General features: G+C 42.5%; 1 protein-coding gene across 3 annotated transcripts in view; it reads right to left on the bottom strand.

Annotated features, from left to right (window-relative positions):
* The window catches only part of si:ch211-267e7.3 (ADAMTS-like protein 2), a 111,006-nt gene extending 100,817 nt beyond the window's left edge, over nt 1–10,189 (bottom strand). For 2 of the 3 annotated variants that reach the window (XM_048538794.2, XM_059647761.1), the window contains exon 1: nt 9,705–9,981. In XM_048538794.2, coding sequence (XP_048394751.2) covers nt 9,705–9,832 — 128 coding nt within the window. In that variant the 5' untranslated portion in view covers nt 9,833–9,981. Of the gene's footprint in view, nt 1–9,704; nt 9,982–10,151 lie in introns of those variants that run through there. The other variant, XM_048538797.2, reaches the window with a different exon arrangement.
* Nucleotides 10,190–22,091: the final 11,902 nt, after the last annotated feature.

Below are 22,091 nucleotides of genomic sequence, written 5' to 3'. Positions count from 1 at the left end.
CATTTGGATGAATACATGGATAGGAAAGGTTTAAAAGGATATGGGCCAAGTGCAGGGACATGATGTTAGCGTGGACGGACATTTTGTTCTGCAATGGCACGTTGGGCTGTAGGACTCTAGGACTCTAAGGCTAAGGAGCATATTAAGTTGAAAAAAAAGCCTATAAAGAAAACAAAAGTCTGTGATAGTCCCAAAGATTTAGACAATCACAAAATCCAGCAAAGGCGGACTAAAAAGTTAACCAAGACAGAGAAAATAAATTACAAGGGTAAATTACTGAGAATATGAAAACCGACAATAAGAGATTCTTTAAATATATAAAAATGATGTGAGAGATCAAAGTGGACATAGGGCCCTTAGAAAATGAATCTGGAGTATAAGGAAATGGCAGAGGAGTTAAACAGATATTTTGTATCAGTCATTATTGTGGAAGATACTTTGAACATTCATAAAGAATATGGGGGAGGAATTAAGTACATTCACCATCACCATCACTAAAGAAATAATATTAGACAAACAATGGGGATAAAAGCAGTTAGATCCCCTGGCCTAATATACCCCTTTTTAGGATCCTAAAAATAGGTAGCTCCAGAGATAGTGGGTGCATTGGTTGTAATTTTCCGAATATCTTTGTATTTTGGGGAAATACCAGAGGATTGGAAAACTGTTAATGCGACAACCCTAAGTGTTAATGTGATAGCTGGTAACTACAAGTCAATTAGCCTAATATCTATGGCAGGAAAAGTACTGGAATCAATTATTTAGAAAGTAACAGGAGAATATCTTGGAAAATCATAATCTAACCAAGCAGAGTCAGAACAGCTTCATGAAAGGAAAATCGTGCCCGACACAATTATCAGAGTTTTCCAAGCAAGTCTCAACCAGAGTGGGTATTGCATTGTATTTAAATTTCCAAAAGACATTCAACAAGGTACCTCACAAAAGATTAAGTCATAAAATAACAGCCCACCATGTTGGAGGTAGTATACTGGGGTGGACAGAGAATTGGCTTATGGGCAGGAACCAGCAAGTGCGAACAATGGGTTCTTTTTCAAGTTGGTAACCCACGAGCAGTGGGGTTCCACTCTTATCTGTTTCTTATCTCTTATTGTCGGTTTTCTGCTTGGACCGCAACTGTTTACAATATATATTAATGACTTGAAGGAAGAAAGGGAACATACTGTAACTACATTTGCAGAGGGCACTAAAGTAGGCGGAAAGGCAGGTTGCGAGAGAAATACAAATAGTTTAGAGAGAGATATAGATAAGTTAAGAAAGTAGGCAGAAAATTGTCTAATAGAGCATAATACAGTAAAATGCAAAGTTGTTCACTTTGGAACGGAGAACAAAAGAACAGTATTATTTAAATGAAGAAAAGCTGCAACGTAAAGAGACTTAGGTGTACTTGTGCATGAAACACAGCATGCTAGCACACGGGGCAGTCGGTAATCAGGAAAGCTAATGGAATTTGGCCCTTATTTCATGGGGGTTGGACCGTAAGAATGGGGAAGTCTTATTGCAGCTGTACAAAGGTGAGATCACATCTGGAGTACTGTGAGTAGTTTTAGTCCTTTTATTTAAGAAAAAAATATTATTTATTTTAAGGCAGTTCAGAGAAGGCTCACAAGGATGATCCCTGGTATGCAGGGATTGTCTTATGAGCAAAGACTAACCAAGGTGAGACACAACAAATTGTAATTTAGGAGAATGAGAGGAGATCTCATTGAAACATATAGGATTCTTAATGGGCTTGACAGGGTAAATACGGAGAGGATGCCTCCCCACATGGGATGGTCGAGGATCAGCACACATAGTCTCAGAATAAAGGGGTGCCAATTTAAGTCTGAAATGAAGAGGAATTTCTTCTCTCAGAGTTGAGAGTTTTTGGGACTCCTTGCCAGACGGAGCTGTTAGAAGCAGAATGTACATACGAGACTGAGATAGAAAGACTCTGGATCAGTAGGGGAATCAAAGGTTACGAGGAAAAGGCCAGAAATTGGACGAGAGGAGTATCAAATAAGCCATCAACCTACTGAATGGCAAAGCAGACTTGAGGGGTTGAAGGGCCTATTCCTGTTCTCATTTCTTATAATGTAACTGTATTATGGTAGAAGGATTTGCTAGCTTGGGGAGACAGAAAAGACTTGAGCACTAGAAAGAACACCTGATGAAATCCACACTTGAGTAAACAGATAATGGTTTGGACAATGTCAACAGATAGCACCTTTCTAAAACAAAGCTCTTGGTTTAAAAGGGGACGACATTTTAGAAATCGACAAATTGAAGATGGAAATTGTCTTTGCCAAGTAGAATTGTGAAAATGCCACATTTTACATACACGACCCATGGACACTAAGAGGAGCTGTCCTGTTTGACTAGTGGACACTCACAGCAATGACAGAACCAAAGGCCCAGAAACTGAAGCGGCCAAACACCCAGCTGAATAGCCTTCCAATACTGGTGCTGACAAGCAAAAAAGCATGTCCACAACCATAACAGACAACAGGATTAACAAGTGCACCACAGAACAATGTGATCAGAAGGAATCACTTGCGACTATTATCAACATCACTCTTTTACTGAGTGGAGAATGAGGCACAGTAGGCAGCAAGAATGAAAGGCAGGTTAAGCAAGGTCAAAGTATATATGTATATGAGTGCTACAGCTCTCATGCACAAAAGACTCCAGTAATGATCAGCATGTCCACATCTCTTTGTATCTGCAATCCACAGGCAGCAAGTCTGAACTTGTAGAAAATGTAAAAGAACTCAGCATTCCCATGTGACCTTTAAAAAGGTCAAGTGGCCTTTCTCTTCCATCATGTTTTCACAAGTATTTCCACCATCTGTTTTTGAGCAGCACTGAGTCTCAGAAAGCTAGCTGCCTCTTATCAGTCCATAGAAAGAAGTGCTGATATCGAATCAAGCAAGTATGCAGCTTAAACACCAGTATTCACACAGTGAGACAATGACCAACTGTAAGCTCTACACAGGATCCTCTAGGGCTGCCCCCAGAGCTAAAGATTGATTCTCTGAAAGTACCTGATGCAAAGAAAATCAGGGAGAAGACTCAGAGGTACTTTTTTTAAAATAAAGTTCACGACACCATAAATGCTGCCTTCCTTTCAGGTGATTGTTTCGCCAAAGAAATACTGGAGGTAGAAAAGGATATTTGATTTTTGAGGTTGGAAATTATGTGATCCTGTGGAATGAACGGACAGGTTTTCAGGGATGAATGTCCTGTTCTGCGCTTCTGCTCTTATTCCTTATGTTCTATAAAACCTAATGCAAATACATCTGAACAGAAATTCTGGACATACTCAGCAACTCAAATATCAGTTGTGGAGAGAAACACAAGTTAACTTTTCAGGCCAATGATCGCTCATGAATAATTCAAGTGTTATAACACTCCATTTGAGTTACTGATATATGTTTTGGATTTAACTACTGCTCCAGTCCACTTTTTGTTCATGATTTTGTAGAACAAGACAAGGTATCTCAGAAAAAAACTAAGAAAAGAAATCTCTGAATAACTAAAAAGGGTAGCTAGGTACTTTGAGGTGGAGATCTACATGAAAGCCAGCAAAACAGAAATTGCAAAACAGGTGGCAAAATATCTAGAGCTGAAACCAGTCAAAATTGCACAGTGAGGTGGTAGACTTGCTCGCTGAGCTGGTGTGTTTGGTTGCAGACGCTTTGTCATCCTGGTGAAGCAATGGTATTCTGTCCCATTCACTATTAATATGCCTTGGTTTGATGGGATGGTTGGCATCACTCCCGATTCTGTTTTTCAATGCTTTGTGACCCTATGACTCCATCATCACACTTTTACGTGATAAGTAATGAAGCAGAGCTCCCCTTCTCCGATAGCACCTTTGAAGTCAGGAAGCTTATAGCCAGGATCCACCTCCTTTTAAAGTCATTGCCCCTAATTTCCCACCCCTGAGACACCCATCTAAGATCTGCAAGCACCAATGCCATGGCGCAATTTACCTTTGACCCAGCATTTGGTACCTAAGCACTTTCACCCTGTCTGTCTTGAAAATTGGCAAAGATGTTACGAAATTTGAAAGCGTTCAGAAAAGCTTACAAGAATGTTGCCAGGGCTAGAGGTTTGAGCTAAAGGAAGAGGCTGAATAGACCTGGGCTAATTTCCCTGGAGTGTTGGAGATTGAGGGGTAACTTATAGAGGTTTATAAAATCAAGAGACGCACAGATAGGGCAAACAGTCAAGGGCCTTTCCCTAGAGTAGGAGAGTCCAAAATTAGAGGGCATGGGTTTAAGGGTAGAGGGGAAAGATTTAAAAGGGACCCAAGGGCAACATTTTCACACAGAGGATGCTGCGTGAATGGAATGAACTGCCAGGGGAAATGGTTACAATTACAACACCTAAAAGGCATCCGGATGGGTATATGAACAAGAAGGGTTTAGAGGGATATGGGCCAAATGTTGGCAAATGGGGCTAGATTAGTTTAGGATATCTGGTCAGCATGGACCAGTTGGACGAGAGGGTCTGTTTCCGTGTTGTACGTCTCTATAACTCTATATCTCCCTCAATAAGAAAAGGACAATCCAGAGATACTGAAAAGGCTGGAGAAAGCCAGCAGCATGTGGGAAAGCAGCAAGAATCAAAAGAAATTCAGATGTCCCGTAGGGGGCTATAAAACCCGTGAGGGCCAAAGTGGGTAATTTGAATTGTTTCAGCTGGAAGCAGCAAAGAGGCTGGCAATCAAGAGGATTTCAGAACCCACTTAGTGAGGTTTGGTGTGACACCAGAGGGTCACTTGAATGAAACAAGGCTGAAGTCCAGCCCTCATTGAGAAATGGTCAGAACAGAATGCAAAGATGTGAGAAGGACTGGAGTTAGGCCAATAGCCCTACAAGGTGGCAAGAAAGGGCCAGAGAAGATAACAGGACAGAGCCAGAGATCTGGATAGCAGATACTTTTTATGGTGAATTTGAGGAAGCACCAATGAGGTTCTCAGACACCGCATGAGAAAGTGAGGGTGAGGTCTAACTTAGCAGAAGAACTGCAAGTGTGTATGTCATTAGCTGAATACACTTGAGGGCAGTAGCATTCCAAGAAAAGTGGAAAACTCATTCCCAAAATGAAGGGAAAAGTGAAGGGAACATGCCCCACAGCTGGCACCACAAGCAACATCCTAGTTACATATAAACAGTTACCCACTGGGAGATCAAAGGCGCTAAAACAAGTTTCAAACCTCAACTAGTTCAAATGAGTTAATGCGATATTCAAAGGTAGTGATGTGTCAGCTGCAGGCCCAGGCACCCAGTCAGATGTAAACATTAGATTGCCATGCAATGGCCTCCTAGAAATCAAATGTGTAAAAATGCTTGAATCTGGTACCTGAATTCTAGAATTGGTGGGGGACAGTGAAGGATTAAAAATTGGAAAGTGGGGCCAGCTAGCTCCACAGCAAAGGAAGGCAAAACATTAGGGAAACAAATTGACCAAAGAACTGTGAATGCTGGAAGTCAGAAACAATACCAGAAATTGCTGGAAAAACTCAGCAGGTCTGGCAGCATCTATAGAGGGAAAGCAGAGTTAACATCTTGGATCCTCTGAAGAAGGGTCACTGGACCTGAAACATTAAGTGGCTTCTCTCCACAGATGCTGCCAGACGCACTGCAATTTTCCGGCAATATCCTTTTTTGATCCAAAGATTTTTTAGCAATTTCCCCAGAGACTACTGACAGTCGGGGTCATCAAAACTTTACAAAGGATTGAATTTCTTCCCTGCTAAAGATCTAGCTTCAGAATTCCCTCAAGAGGCACTCTGTCACAGACTGCCTCAATGAATGCTCATGTTATGCTGTTCACTCTCCCAGTCAGACTGCATCCCACTGGATTCTGGACACTGCACATCAGCACCTCTTCACAGACAAAATTTTAGCTTTTCTGCAGACTGAGAGCATCACCAAGCAAGTACTGCTGCTCTGTTTCTCCAAGTTCTAATCTTGTGGACCTCTTCTAATCTTGCAGTCAATTGCACGGAACTATTAATGGCACATATCTTCTTCTGAGCCTCCACAGCTCCAGGTCTTCTCCCAACCCTAAGATTTAGTGGCACCTTCCAGATCCACAGACTTCTCTTGATTCCTAATGACTTGGAACCTACTACAGAAGCAACTGTTTGGGATGGAACCTGCTCCTAAGTACCTAACTGACTGAAGGCAACAGTTTTCTCTTTCTGACTGTAAGCATCAACAGACTAAATTGACTTCAGTCATCCTTCAACTGTTCTGAATGACTATTGAAAATCTCACAAACCGTGCCCTTGTTTCATGACTGTACTGGCAGCAACCAATATTTTGGAACAGTCAAATGTAGCAACAGTGTGAAAATGTCTATTCCCCGAATTTTATATTATTCATATTGCTGGCTTGCACCTTACAAAACAGTTACAAAAACAGTATTTCATCAAAACTTGCCGCACTACTTGCTGGGAGTTGCCTAAAATGAAGACCTGGCTATTTTCGCAACTGTGTAGTGATCTGTCCTTTTAACACTCAAGGGCACATGCATCTACAACAGGGTAGAACAAGTAGGTTTTCTTGACTCTTGTTGGGTCTCCCACACCAGCTGCCACTGGCCCTGTCTGGCAAATACCTAACCAGAGTGGTCACTACCTAACAAATTACTTTGGGCAGAGGTCATTGGCGTCTCCCATCCAGATTGCATTCAGCACCCATGCTACACTCTGTTCAATATGGAGAAGTACTGGAAAGAAAAGTGGAAAGGGTGGAGGTCACAAAAGTAGTGTTGGACCCACTTAACAATCTATATTACTGATTTAGACTTCAGAAACAAAAAAAAGTAGCAATTCGCGGAAGCCACCAAATAGGTGAGACAGTCTGTGCTGAGGAGAGCAACAAGAAATTGCAAGAGAGTTTTAATAAACGTGGACATCAGACATAATTAGCAAATAGATTTACGCACAGATAAGAAGGAAAAATATTTCTGCAAGAGAATTATGGTTTGTATGACTGAGAATTTTTAAAAATATACAGAAATAAAGATATAATCACACAACTCACTTAAAAAAGCACAGGTTATTCCTATCAAAACACAAACCAAGTAATAGGATTTATTTCTGGAATGAATGAATTGAAAAGCAGCTAAGTTCTGCTAAAATGTAGCAAACTTTGGTTTGACTATATATGGGACTTGGAGTAACATATGGTTGCTATATTCTATGAAGGATTAAGGATTGAGAGAAGAGCAAAAACATGTGTAAAAAAATTGTACCAAATTTGCAACATCACGCCCTTCTGAAAAATAAGGCGTCTGTTCTCTTGAAGAAAGGTTAATGGATGACTTAATAACAGTTTTCAAAGTAATAGAAAGCTTTGAGAAAGTAACGATAGTCAGAATGTTTTCACTTGGACAGAACAGCAAACCTAAAACCTGACAATCAAGAAATTGGATGGGGATTTGAGAAGAGCCTACTTAACTTCAAGTGTAGGTGAAATGAGCATATTGGCATTCAATGACGCGTAAGGAGGAAGGAGTGTGGAATTATCCTGAAACTATTAAATGAGGATAGCAGGAAGCTCCAGTGGAGCACAGACACCAGGGTGGGCTGTTCTAGGATGAGTCAGTCTGGACTCGAAAGTTTCTCTCTCCGCAGAGACTGTCAGACCTGCTGAGTTTCTCCAGCACTTTGAGATTTTATTTCAGATTTCCAGCAGGATTTTTTTTGCCTTTAATCGGAGTGACCGGTGTGATCTGAATGCGAACATGCGTACTGAATGTAACTGGCAGAATCACAGAATTATAACACGGCAGCATCAGGCCATCCTGTCCGACCAACCTCACACACAACACCCCTCTCCTGCATCCCCTGCGCATTGTCTAAATCTCCTTTCAATACCTCTATTGACCCTGCCTCAGCAAACGTCCAGGCAGTGCATCCCAGACCCCAGCCGTGCCATGTGTAACATGAGTCTGTCCTCATTCTCTGTACAACTCGCGCTTTTTTTAAAAAAAAGTCTCTAATCAGGGAGCGTCTCTCGCACGGTTGATCTGCCATCTGTTAACCTCCCGTCTCTCCACCTGAAGGCGTCGGGATCAGTTTTTGCTGCTTTATTCGCCCCTGTGGGCTCCTGTGTAATGCTGGGGACGTCCGGGCTGAGTTGGGAGAGTTTGCACACACAGGTCAGTGACTGCTGTGTGATCTGAGCGCCCAGCGGCTGTGAGAAAACCGCAAGAGCAACAGAAACACAAAAGTGCCACGGCAAAACGATCCTTCAAAAGATTTCTTTCTTCCAGGGGAAATGTTTAGCTAATCGCTTCGGCTAATGATGCCCAATTTTGATTTTTTTTAATAAGGAGCCAAAAGATTTGGAGGGAAAAGAAATCTTGCGGCTTTTTGAGTGCTTGCGACTCAGCCCTTGTTAGATCAGAAAGCTCTTGGGTTGAATAGTCTCTTAACAGAGAGAGAGAAAGAGAGAATTCCCTCCCTCCCGCAGTAATCGCTTCGCCCCTCGGGCTTGGCAGCTCTCAAGCGCCGGCCAAAGACAAAACAAATCCCACGTGATGTGCCAGAGCATTAACACGGCCCCGAACCAGGGCCAGATGAAAGGCTTCAGTTTGAGGCAAAATTAATGTGCCTCTCCTTTAGTCTAGACAAGCAAGAACAGTGGGGGCTGCGAACTGCCCTTGCCAGCCTTTCACAGCTTCCACACAGCAACCCCACCCCCTTTCCATCTCGACATTCACAGAGAGAGTAAAAAGGACGAGGTCACACAATCTTCACCCTCCCTCATTTATAATCATATAAATATGCAAAGTCTCCGTTTCATTCATTTTACCCGACAAATGAATCTGCCGAATTCAACCCCGCATCTTGTCTTTTACAGGAAACACTCATTCCAATTCCTTGTGTCATGTTTCCAACCGAAATTCCCACCTTGGGCATGAAGAAAAAGCCCTGATTTCTCATATCACTGGCAATGTCAGGTGGGGGGAGGGGGTTAGTTGGGAGCTTAAAGAAAACTTGATTCAGTATTTGCAGTAGTTTCCTTTCGTCAGTGTGTGTGTGTGTGTGCGTGCAAATTTAATTTCTGGGTGTCAATCTTGTAGCAGGGCTATTTGAATTGAAGGCACCAAACAGCTGCCGTGTGTGTGTGACAGAGAGAGAAAGAGGAGATGGGAGTCTGATTTGGGGAACAGCGGCGTTTAAAAAAAGACAACGCATATTAGCATTTAAAATCGGGCTAGTTCAGTTTAACTGGGCAGTCGAAGTTGGGGCAGCCAACTGCGTCTGTCTTAGCGCACAACACATATCCCAACTCTTGTCTAAATGGGCAGTTTAATTTACGTATTCTCCAACGCGTTTTTAAACACTTCTTTCCGCTACATGAAAACAAAAATTCTCCCGAAAATCCGGAAAATGCAAAACAAATCGGTGCCACTTAAACATTTTTTTTAGCTGACTCCCACGGCGCTGTATATGATTACACGTCCAAAAAGAAAGTATTTACAAAACAAAGCAGCGAGTCAGGTCAACAAAAAGCAAATGTTTGCTCCCCACCTCACACAAACACGTGTGAAGCAATCTCACATTAGAGCAGCCTTGAAGCTGTCCCCTCTTCAAAACAGGCTGCCTCAAGTTGCAAGAGAGAGAAAAGGGGAGCAGAAAAACACCAAAGCTGGTGTGCGAGATATGAAGGTAAACTTACCGGATAGCCGTGTGCCCCGGCTCGCCACAGAAACAGCAGCACAGAATAGGTGAAAACCGCAGCAGACCTGTTGCCGAGAGCCCGGTCCCTGGCAGCCATTCTTCAGCAGAGCTACAGGAGAAACGCATCAAGGGAGAGCTTGGTGAAACCTGGTTGGAGAGCAATTAATGACTTTACAACCTGTGGGTGCAGGCGAGGGGAGCAGATCGCTCCATTTACCCTGATTGACAAGCTAGACTCGCGGTGTGTGTGCAAGACCCCAGCAGGAAAGGAAACCCATTTCATCCCCTCCCAGAGTCTTATGTCTGTGTGCGGTTACTGCATAGTCTTTTTTTTTTAACTTTTCTCCACACCCTCTTCTCCCTTTCCAAAAAGAGACACAAAAGACTGTAAGGTGGGTGAGGGGGGAGGGGGTGCGGTTTGCAGTCGACCTGAAACAAGCTTTACCGATTGGGACCTGGAGCCACCTCCGATCCTGCCTGTCTGTCTGCCTTTGAAGCCTGCGCAGCAGGTTCAAGGAGGAAATGTTTCCTCATTCGTGCGAGACGTGAAGGAGAATAGACAGGATCCCTCTCATTTTTTTTGGAGACAGCAACCTGGGAATTCGAAGCTTAGCAGGAACGAACGCCACATGGAGTGTCTCTTTGCGTACTCCACCCTCCCCCCCCCCCCCCCCCCACACACACACACACACACACACACACACACTATAGGCACTCTCTTTAAACTGAACACCGAAAAATACCGTTTGTGGCGTACTGGACAAAAATAAGATCTGGAAAATGGCTCCTATCTCTAAATCGAAGGAGTGGTTGAGGGGGAACCTTTGTGCTAGTGGGGTTAGTTGGAAGAGGGTCCTGGTTTTCTGGATATGTAATGAAAACCCATTTTCTCATATGGGTAAAAGAGTGAAACTGCAGCTCGGTTTCTAAGTGAGGACACACACGAGTCATGTGCACATTGAAGCTCAAGGACCTTCAAAGGATGGCATGATTTTGGTTTTGGACCAAACCGGTTGTGATTGAACAGGTTCCCATCTGTATATCCATTCCTGTGGTAACTTGCTGGAAGTGTGATGCATCATTGTGTGATGAGTGTGGAGAAGAGACCATTAATGACATCAGCCCAGTCTTCTTTGAGATGGTGTCTGGGGTGATATGGTTGGTCAGGTTTACAGCAACTGTATCTTTTGGGGATTAAGCAGTAAATGGTAACAAATTTCTGTGCCAAACTAAATTTGAGGAGGATGCTCCAAAAGGCTCATTGTCAAAGGCTTTTGTGAGGTCAGAAAGGGCCACGTTCTGTTTCTTGAATTTGCTATAAGTTGAATATCATGTCTGCGATGTCTCACATTGGATGAAAACCAAACTGTGAATCTGAAGGGAGTTCCTATCCACTCAGAAAAGGCAGTTGAGGAGAATCCATGGAATTATCTTTCCTGGAGCAGACAGCAGGGAAACAGCTCTGGTCAATCAAACTTGTCTCTCATCTTGAAAGTAGAGTCATATAGCACCAAAACAGACCCTGCAGTCCAACCAGTCCCAGTAGTTTGCACAGTTTCCATATCTTGATAGCCTCTTAACTAAACTATACAGAGACGATAGAATTATCTTACAACGTGCTCACTCAGCCTTCAACTAAGGGCCAGGATTTCAAATCCCAAGCCAGAATCTGTGGTCTCCACACTCCAAAATGCTTTGAAGACTTTGCTTTTGTTCATTCATGAGATAAGGGCTTCGTTGGCTAGGCCAGCATTTACTGCCCATCCCAAAGTGTACTTAAAAGTCACCCACCTTTCTGTGGGTCTGGTGTCACATGTGGTCCAGACCAGATAAGGATGGCAGCTTCCTTCTCTAAAGGACATAAGTGAACCAGATGGTTTTCCCAACAATCAACAATGTATTCGTGGTCATCATTAGACTCTTAATTCGAGATTTTTCTTTATTGAGTTTGAATTAAATCATCTGCCATTGGCAGGATTCAAATCCCAGGTCTACAGAACATTACCAGGGTCTACCGATTAACAGCCCAGATATAATACCACTAGGCTGTCACCTCCCAGTACAGCCAGTTGCTCAAACCAATGGGTAGTGTTATCCACAATATCTTCTCTTCTAAATCAGTAGCAAGAACGGGAGTCCAACAAGCAGCTCTGATGAAGGGTCGTCTAGAGTCAAAACATTAGTTTGCTCTCTCTCCATGGATGCTGCCTGACTTGCTGTGATCTCTAGCATCTATTGTTTTCAGTACAGATTCCAGCATCTGTAGCCATTTGCTTCTAAACAACATTCTCTTGTGGACCAGTTGCCACCATTAAGGCTTTTAACCAGCTCCAGTGAGCAGGACATGAAACTTCTGTGTTCAACACCAGATTCCCAAAGAAACTGCTCTATTCAATTATACAAGCAGATTTGTGAGAGGGCAGGGCCAAAGCTTTAGGGATGTCCTCACAGCATCCCACAAAGGTCAATCCCCAGTGATCCAGTGGAAGTCTCCGGCTTATGGCAAACCAACATTATGAAGTTTCAATGAGGAAAGCACCAAACACATCAAGAGATTTTGTTAGGAATGTGCAGAGGTAAAGTTAAGACTTTAGAGGAAGCTCAGAAACCTCGACATAAAACAAAAGCAGATTGGTATTTCTCTCCAAAGTATTATATTACCTCAAACAACATGTCTAGGGAACGTAGACCTGCAATTTTACTCTGCCAATTTTAATACCCCTAAATTGTCCTCCAGGGATGGTGAGACTGGCATAGTTCCACCACTCTTGCTGCTCTCTGATCCCTCAATTGAGACACACAAGTACAAAATCTAAGCTGACTCATCATCCCAGTACTGACAAGTGCTGCTCTGACAGACGCATGTTGTTCAGGTGAAATTTTCAGCCAGGACCCTGCCTGTAAAAAATCCCATCACACTATTTTAAGGAAGAGCAGAACAGAGCACTGATGTCCAAAGCAATATTTGTCTCTTACCACACAATGCATTACTGCTGCTTCCGGGAGGCTGCTGCGCAGGTTTAGCTGTGGCATGGTATTATTATACGTGGTGTTAATTGGGACAAAGTAGGAAAACAGAATCAGTAAGACAGACAGTCAAATTATAGTTTAAAAAGAACTCAGCTAGGGAGGATTGGCTGGTGAGAGAAGAAAAACACAAGTGTCATACACAGACCACACAACTTTTCTGGATCCTAATGCAACATCCCCAGAGATTTAACTAAATGAACGCATTGTGATACTGAAATATAGAGATTGAAAGGCATTGGATTGAATTTCTAGGTTGTTCTGACATAACCAGTCTCACTCAGAGCTGGGGTGAGGGCCACAACTGGACTCAATATGAGGTAAAATCGGATCAGCCCATCACTCCTTATCATCGGAAGTAGCCTCTACTAGAATGTGCACACTTGTGGCTCACAGCTAAAGCTCTCTCCTTTCCCCTCCCACTCTCCCCCAAGCTAGACATTAACGTCGCAGTTATGTCTGATCTCTGTCAGGTTTGGGGAGGGGTTGGTTCTACTGGTTTCCCCACTGATTTAGGGCTACAAAACAAGAGAACCTCTGCAAATTCCAGCGGTGCACGTGGAATGTGGCTAACTAGATACATTCCACGCTGCATAGCCCCAGAACACTCCCTTAAATTAAACCAGGACAACAGGACACAAGCTCACTTCTTTGAGGACAAATTAACTCCTTCATATGGAAATTGATTAACACAGAGATTGGGCTTCCTGAAGCAATTACGGAGACTATTAAAGCCAAATCATTTCAGAGTCAACCAGTGAGAGTAAAGGACAGATTTTGGGAGGCAATTTCAACAGATAAAGCTAGATTCACTGTTTGAGATTCCTCGAACATATCCAACTGATGCTTTTGTGGCCCCCTTAGTAGCTCAGTGGGTGGCAATCTCACCTGAGTCACAAGGCCATAAAGCCTCACTTCAAAGAAAAACACAAAGTTCAGCCTGGCACTCTCTTGCAGTACTGAGGGACTGCTGCACTGGTGGAGATGCCTCTTACAATGAGGCTTCAAACCAAGGCCTGTCTCCTTTCTCGGAAGGTTCTGAAAGATCCCTTGGCACTAATCAAAAGAAAGGAATACCTTGTAAATATTCATCCCTCAAATAACAATGACCAAACAGGTAGATGAGAGTAAACCGGTTGATGAGGTGTATATGGATTTCAGCAAGGCGTTCGATAAGGTTCCCCACAATAGGCTATTGTACAAATGCAGAGGAATGGAATTGTGGGAGATATAGCAGTTTGGATCGGAAATTGGCTTGCTGAAAGAAGACAGAGGGTGGTAGTTGATGGGAAATGTTCATCCTGGAGACCAGTTACTAGTGGTGTACCACAAGGGTCGGTGTTGGGTCCACTGCTGTTTGTCATTTTTATAAATGACCTGGATGAGGGCGTAGAAGGATGGGTTACTAAATTTGCAGACGACACTAAGGTCGGTGAAGTTGTGGATAGTGTTGAAGGATACTGTAGGTTGCAGAGAGACATAGATAAGCTGCAAAGCTGGGCTGAGAGGTGGCAAATGGTGTTTAATGCAGACAAGTGTGAGGTGATGCACTTTGGTAGGAGTAACTGGAAGGCAAAGTACAGAGCTAATGGTAAGATTCTTAGCAGTATAGATGAGCAGAGAGATCTCGGTGTCCATGTACACAGATCCTTGCAAGTTGCCACCCAGGTTGACAGGACTGTTAAGAAGGCATACAGTGTTTTAGCTTTTATTAATAGAGGGATCGAGTTCTGGAACCAAGAGGTTATGGTGAAGCTGTACAAAATTCTGGTGCGGCTGCACTTGGAGTATTGTGTACAGTTCTGGTCACCGCATTATAAGAAGGATGTGGAAGCTTTGGAAAGGGTGCGGAGGAGATTTACTAGGATGTTGCCTGGTATGGAAGGAAGGTCTTACGAGGAAAGGCTGAGGGACTTGAGGCTGTTTTCATGAGAGAGAAGAAGGTTGAGAGGTGACTTAATTGAAACATATAAAATAATCAGAGGGTTAGATAGGGTGGATAGGGAGAGCCTTTTTCCCAGGATGGTGACGGCGAACACGAGGGGGCATAGCTTTAAATTGAAGGGTGAAAGATATAGGACAGATGTCAGAGGTAGTTTCTTTACTCAGAAAGTAGTAAGGGAATGGAACGCTTTGCCTGCAACGGTAGTAGATTCGCCAGCTTTAGGTACATTTAAGTCGTCATTGGATAAGCATATGGACATACATGGAATAGTGTAGGTTAGATGGGCTTGAGATCGGTAAGACAGGTCGGCACAACATCGAGGGCCAAAGGGCCTGTACTGTGCTGTAATGTTCTATGTTCTGTTTCTCGGAATCTTGCTATGCACAAATTGGTGGCATCATTTTCTACACAATGGTGGTGACTATTTTTCAAAGGTACTTGAAGGTCTGCAGAGAGCTTAGGGACACCCTGGGATCATAAAAGCTGCTAAGCAAATGCAAGTTATTTTGTTTTTCTTTCTTTGACAGTCACTAAAAATGATTGAATAACTTGGGACAAGTAGCACATGAGGTGACCTTGGATGCAAGGTTTGCTGCACAAACCCGCTCACCCAGAGAACTGAAATGATCTGCGTTGAACAACAAAATACGTTTTGAAATTTGCAATCCCTCACACAAGACAATGAGTGGAGGTACCATCTAGACCCTAGCAATATGGTAATTGTCCTATTGTGAGGATCCCATGACCACATTACTTACAGTCCATAACTTAGCACTGAATGAGGCATTGTTAAGAAATTTAGGCAGAAATTCAGGCGTGCAAAAACATCTTTTCCATTTCCTTATTGGAGATTCTAAAGTATTAGTACAGTCTAACTCACAAGAGTAAATTCTGAGCAGAATACTAATAAAATCAACATGGGCCACAGTCACCCTTGGGACCAGTTCCAGGAGTTCCCCTTTGAGTTTTTGGGATAAGTGAATGGCCTCCCATCGAACGTGGGCCAAGTCCAAACTACTTAAAAAAATGCACCACTCCAGACTGGCTGATCTCCAACTCTCTACTGCACGAAAAATAAGAAATCACAGTTGATCCTCAGCCCAAACTCTTCTTTCGACTGAAGGGTTTTTTTCGTGTTGAAATGAGACCTTCTGAGTCAGCCCTGGTTTCCAACCTGGAGCTGGTGGCCATCTTAATCCATGTGAAATAAATCATCTATTTTTGCACAGATCAAATTAAACGTGTGTTTTCTTTTTGTCAAAAGTGCCACAGCAATTAATCTGTGTGAGATTATCCGAGAATCTTAGAGAGGTTACAGGTCTCTGCAAGGGCTACACACCTGGTCTCACTCCCTCCACCTTGTCACTAGAGCCTACAAAGTTTATCCATTCAGATAATACAGCAATTCCCTTTGGAAAATTATACTTACACCTACCTCCACCACACTCTGAGGTGGTACACCAGATGCTAACCACTCACTACGTAAAAAGTGCTCTGTTCTGCTCTTCGTTAAAATAGTGTGATGGGATTTTTTTACAGGCTGGGTCCTTTGCCAACCAGCTGAAGGGGGGGTGGTGGACCCTGTGGACCATAAAAACATACATGGAACTGTTGAGCCCAATGACCTGTTATGTTGTAAGTTCCATACAAACAGATGCAGTCTGTCTTGCAGATCTAAGGGCCTGGTCATGCCGTTTCTTTTATCTTAAAGAAGCCTAGGTCTCAGGAGAATGGATTGCTGTCCCTCGTTCACACTGGGGTTTCTGAATCCACCGACTGCAGTGCAAAATTGAAGCACATTGGGTCTGTGAGTAAATCACTGGAGTTGCGTCAAAATGGTTTACCATTCACAGGATAATGGAGGGGTCCTAGCAGTCTGCAGCAACGTGCTCGACATAGTTCAACAGCTGGTGAAAACCAGATGCTCTTCCTTAGCATCGATCTGAAAAGACTTGCCCAACACATTGGAAATCAGCAGTGTTAAAGAGGACATCAGGGTGACCGTCCAGTAGCTGAGCTACTCAGATCCAGCCTCCAACTGTAGACTCAGCTGAGCTTGCTGGTTTCATTGAGAGGGAAAGGAGTGAGGGAAGGGACAACGGTGTCCCAGGTGATTTCAGTGTCCCTCAAGGAAGGGGAATTTCAGCACAGTTTGGAGCACTTGCCACTGAACAAATGCATGATTCATCCTGATTGCAGTACCGTCGCACACCCTGAACCCAACCCCTCAAGGTTGAGCACCAGGCATTTCTCAAGGTCATGACCCACACATAAATGCCAATTAATTGGCCAAGGGCGCTGGTAATTGTAGGAATCATGTTTTGTTTTTTATATAATGGGGGAGGGGGTGAGTTAACTCAGTTGGCAAGGTGGTTAGCATCAGCAACAGATTAACCAATTGAACAGGTTCAATCTCCATTCCAACTGAAGCTGACTCAGCATCTGCTTCATAGAATCCTTACCATGTGGAAGTAGCACATTCAGCCAATTGAGTCCACACTGACCCTCCAAAGAGCATCCGACCCAGAATCCCTGTACCCTATCCCTGTAACCCTGCATTTCCCATGGCTCTTCCACCTAGCCTACACATCCCTGGACACTATGGGCAATTTAGCATGGCTAATCCACCCTAACTTGCACACTTTGGAGGAAACCGGAACACGCCAAGGAAAACCACACAGAGAAGATGAGAAAGTCGCCTCAGGCTGGAATTGAACATGGGGCCCTGGTGCTGTGAGGCAGCAATGCTGAACACTGTGCCTCAGTGCCCTTGTCCACACGAAATTAATTTCAACATTTTATCAAGATTCAGCAAATAATCACCAAGGACCCTGCCTTCAAGCAGAGAGCTCAAACAAAAAATGATTTGTAAATGGTCTACATTATGTTTTTATTCCCGCACCACCATTGAAACACCTCAAAGGTATTGAAAAGTCTTGATTATTTCTGTGTAATCCACTTTCCATTTTCTACATGTAGTGGACCAAATGCTTCCTTTTTCGCCTAAATTTCTATGATTCTACCTTGTTATCCCCTTCTTTACAAAAAGTGTCCCAGGTCCCCTTTCAGTCTGGAAAACTATTATGAGCAGTAGGCTCCACTCAGTCCCCTAAACCTGTTCCGCTATTTTGTTAAGAACATGATTGTGGCCTTAACTGCCCACTTTGTCATGTATTCCCGGTATCCTTTGATTCCTGAGTTAGTCCAGAATCTACCTCTGCCTTAAAAAAATTCGAAGACCCTACCATTGCTTTCTGAGGAAGAGTGTTCTACGGACGCACAATCCTCTGAAACAAAACAATCCTGCTTAAATGGAAGACACATTATTTCTGAACCGTGTCCCCAATTCTAGGCTTTCCCACAAGGGGAAAAATAAATTTGAGCATTTACCCCATCAAGTCACTTTAGGAGCTTATAACTTTCAAAAATATCATCACTCATTCTCCAAAATTAAACGGATACAAGCCAACATTTCCTAATAGGAGAACTCTCCCATCTCAGGAATTAATTGAGTGAACTTTCTCTGAACAACCTGAAATGCATTTCTATTCTTTCTTAAATTAAGGGGACCCAACTTGTACATCGTGTTTTAGATTTGGCCTCACCAATGCCCAGTTCAACAGTAGCAAAACGCCTCTTCTTTTTCCCTTTGCAATAAGCATCATTTTTTTCATCTGCCTTTCTAACCACTTGTTGTACCTGCACATTAACTTTATGGGGTGTATGTGACAGCACACCCAGACTGCCACCCCCACATCCGGTTGTTCAGAGTACTGCAGTCTGTCTACTCTTAAATAATGTGCAGTATTTGCATTCTTCCTGCCAGAATGGATAAATTGCCATTTTTCCACATTATACTCCTTTTGCCAATTTTTTGCCCACTCAGACTGAACTCCAGAGGGATCTGGGTGTGCCCACACATGAATCATAAAAGATTAATTTGCAGGTCCTGCAAATGGTTAGGAAGGCAAGCCTCAATTCATACTAATATATTATCCCCTAAATAGTAGACCTTCTGTTGTTTATTAACTTTTAGATCCAGCACTTTCTAAAATGTCTTTAGGAAATCAAAGTACACCACATCTACAGTTTCCCCTTTAACTGTGTTAGAGTCAGTCAGACATGTACAACACAGAAGCAAGCCCTTTAGTCCAACTCATCCATGCCAACCAGATATCCTAAATAAATCTCATCCCATTATCCAGCATTTGGCCCATATTCCTCCAACCCTTCCTATTCATATACCCACCCAGATACCTTTTAAATGTTGTAATTACACCAGCCTCCACCACCTCCTCTGGCAGCTCATTCCATCACACACCACTCCTCTGTGTGAAAAAGTTGACCCTTAGGTCCCTTTTAAACCTTTCCCCTCTCACCTTAAACCTATGCCGTCTAGGGAAAAATATCATCACCCCACGGAAAAATCCTTGACTATTTACCTTATCTATGCCCCTCACATTTTTATAAACATCTAATTCATCAAGAATCCATCAAGGATGGTCTCAAGTTTACCAAATGGAAGTTTATGCACGAAGTGACATGCTTAAAGTAGACAGCTGTGGCCATGTGTAATGCTGTGATGGTGGAGTTTCAAATTGCACAAGAACCTCAAAGTTAATTTAAGTCGACACCACAGCCTGGAATATACACCGAAGGCCATCAAACAACACATATGAAGGCACTTTTCATTATCACCTAACATCTAATCAATTCCAGACCAGGTCTAGCATGTCCAGATAAAAACAAACACTGCGCCACAGAAGAGAACTCAAAAAAATCAAAATTGCCTCAATTTTCCTTACCAGCCATTAATTTGGTTCAAGTATGTGTGGAATTGTGAATTGACTAGGTCTGTCATTCATGTCACTAGAAATCTGTGCAGATCTTTATTACTCAGTCATTTCCAGCAGAAACAAACTGCCAGATCTCAACTGTCTGAACAAAGTTGAACTGTTCCAAATTGAAAGCAGTTTCTGCTCCCTTTCATATCCCCAAAATAACTGGAATCATGCAATTACTTGTTACTTCCTTGAAGAATTCTAATAAATTAGTTTATCATGATTTCCCTTTCATAAAACCATACTCACTCTACCTCACTGCACTGAGATTTTCTAAGTGCCCTACTATAATCTACTTAGTAGTAGCTTTCGGCATATCTCCTCTCACTGCTGTTTCATTAACTGGCCTGTAGTTTCATGCTTTTTGTCTTCCTCCATTCTTAAATAGTTACATACTTTCCAATTTGATGGGATCTTCCTTGGAGTCTAATAAATCCAAACAGCCGCAATCTTTGTAACCACTGTTTCAGGAACCACTTCATTAAAGATCCTAGATTGAAGTCCAGCAGACCTGAGGGCTTGTCAGACTGTATGTCTGACAATATTCACAGCACCATTTCTCTGGTGATGTTGATTATTTTAGGTTCCACCCTCCCTTTCACTTCTTGATTTACCACTATTTCTGGTATATTAATATAGTGAAGACAGACACACCGTATCAATTCAGTTCATCTGCCATCTCCTTATTTCTTTATTAATTCATCAGACTCATTCTGTAGAAAACTAATCCTCAATGTACTTTACATGTTTGCCCTTTGAAAATGTGTAGAAACACTTGCTATCTATTTTAATATTTCTAGATAGCCGTTCCTCACATTCTAATTTTTCCTATTAATCTCGCATTAATTCTTTACAGTTGTTATACTCTATCCAATTTTCTCACGTACCACCATGCTTCATGGAATTATGCACTTTCTTTTACTGTTTAGAAAATCTTTAATTTCCTTAGTTAGCCATGCATGAATTCATTCTTCTCCTTTGGTCTTTCTTTTTCACTTGATTGTATCTTTGCTGATTGTCATGAAATATCTCCTTAAGTATCTGCCACTGCATTCCTACTGACATTCCTCTTAACCTAATTTCCAGTTTTTTTGTCAGCTCTATCTTCATATCCTCACGATTGTCAGAATTTAAGTTTAAAACACTAGCCATAGATCCTCTCCTCTCCCTCAAACTGAAAGTGAAATTCAATCTTGTTGTGATCACTGTACCTAAGGGTGCATTTGCTCTGAGGTCATTAATCTATCCTGTCTCCCATTATATTGCCAGATCTAGAATATCCTGCTCTCTGGCTAGCCTCAGAATGTGCTCTTGTAAGAGACTGTCCTGAAAACACTCCAAGAACTCTCCTCTAGGCTAGTTTTGACAATCAGATTTGTCCAATCTAAGTATAAATTAAAGTCAAAAATAATTATTATTGTAAATCCACAAGTACCCATTACATCCTCCTGTATATTCACGACATAGAAGATTTGTAAATTGTATTTTAAATTGCCTCTCCCAATCCGCCACATTTCTTGAGTTAAATTGCATCAGGGTGAGGCATAGAGCTGATTATAATGACCTGACCTGCCTGGCCTCTGTTAACCCCACTCTTGATAAAGAAATCTGTCCCAGCTGTAACAGGTGAATGGCCAGACAGCCATGTCACAGTAAATCTTCGCTCATTACTGCGCATATTATCCTGAAATTTGAAAATTTAAATCTTTGACACATTACTGCCTTGTTTCTCAGAAGATTCCACTCTGTGGAGCTTGTATGTCTGTAAAATATAATTCGAGGAAAATTGGTAAGTTTGTCATCTTTGGTTCTGGTTTTATATCTCCTTTGCTTTTTGTTGCGATTCCTATTCAATAGTGTACATTTGCTTGCACCCATCCTCTTGGCAGTGAAACCAGAATGGTGGAATAGTCAGCTGGCAGCAAATCCGAAGGCCCTCAAGGTCTTCAAGGTTTTCCCCCTCAGAGCGGGGGAGTCCAAAACTAGACGGCATAGGTTTGAGGTGAAAGGGGAAAGATTTAAATGGGACCAAAGGGGCAACTTTTTCACACAGAGGGTGGTGGGTGTTTAGAATGAGCTGTCAATGGAGGCTGGTGCAATGACAGCATTTAAAAGGCGTCTGAACAGGTACATGAATAGGAAGTAATTAGAAGGATATGAGCTAAATGCTGGCAAATGGGAATAGATTAATGTAGAGTATCTAGTCAGCATGGATGAGTTGGACTGAAGGGTCTGTTTTCATACTGTGCATCTCTAAGCTTCTATGATTTTATGCTGTTATACAGTACCTGACCCTGAGTCGTGACATTTACAAGGAGACAGATGAATTCATATTGTTTTATCTAATCGATTGATATGACACTAGTAATTAGTTAATCAATTAACATGATATTCTCTGGTAATTTGGTAGTAATGAACCCTCTGTTTCTGAATGTATGAATCTCGACTTGGCAGCCCACTGAAACCTTGCATTCAACATGTGTCTTGCCTGGGAGCTAAGTGGATCCCCTGGCTCGTTAAGCTGTAGTTTTATCTATAATCACAGTCATGGTTGATAAAGTAACACACAAAA

The sequence above is a fragment of the Stegostoma tigrinum genome, chromosome 8 (assembly GCF_030684315.1).
Source record: "Stegostoma tigrinum isolate sSteTig4 chromosome 8, sSteTig4.hap1, whole genome shotgun sequence".
Classification (NCBI taxonomy): domain Eukaryota; kingdom Metazoa; phylum Chordata; class Chondrichthyes; order Orectolobiformes; family Stegostomatidae; genus Stegostoma; species Stegostoma tigrinum.
Note: the sequence above shows the minus strand (reverse complement) of the source record. Positions and strands in the feature narration are given on the sequence as shown.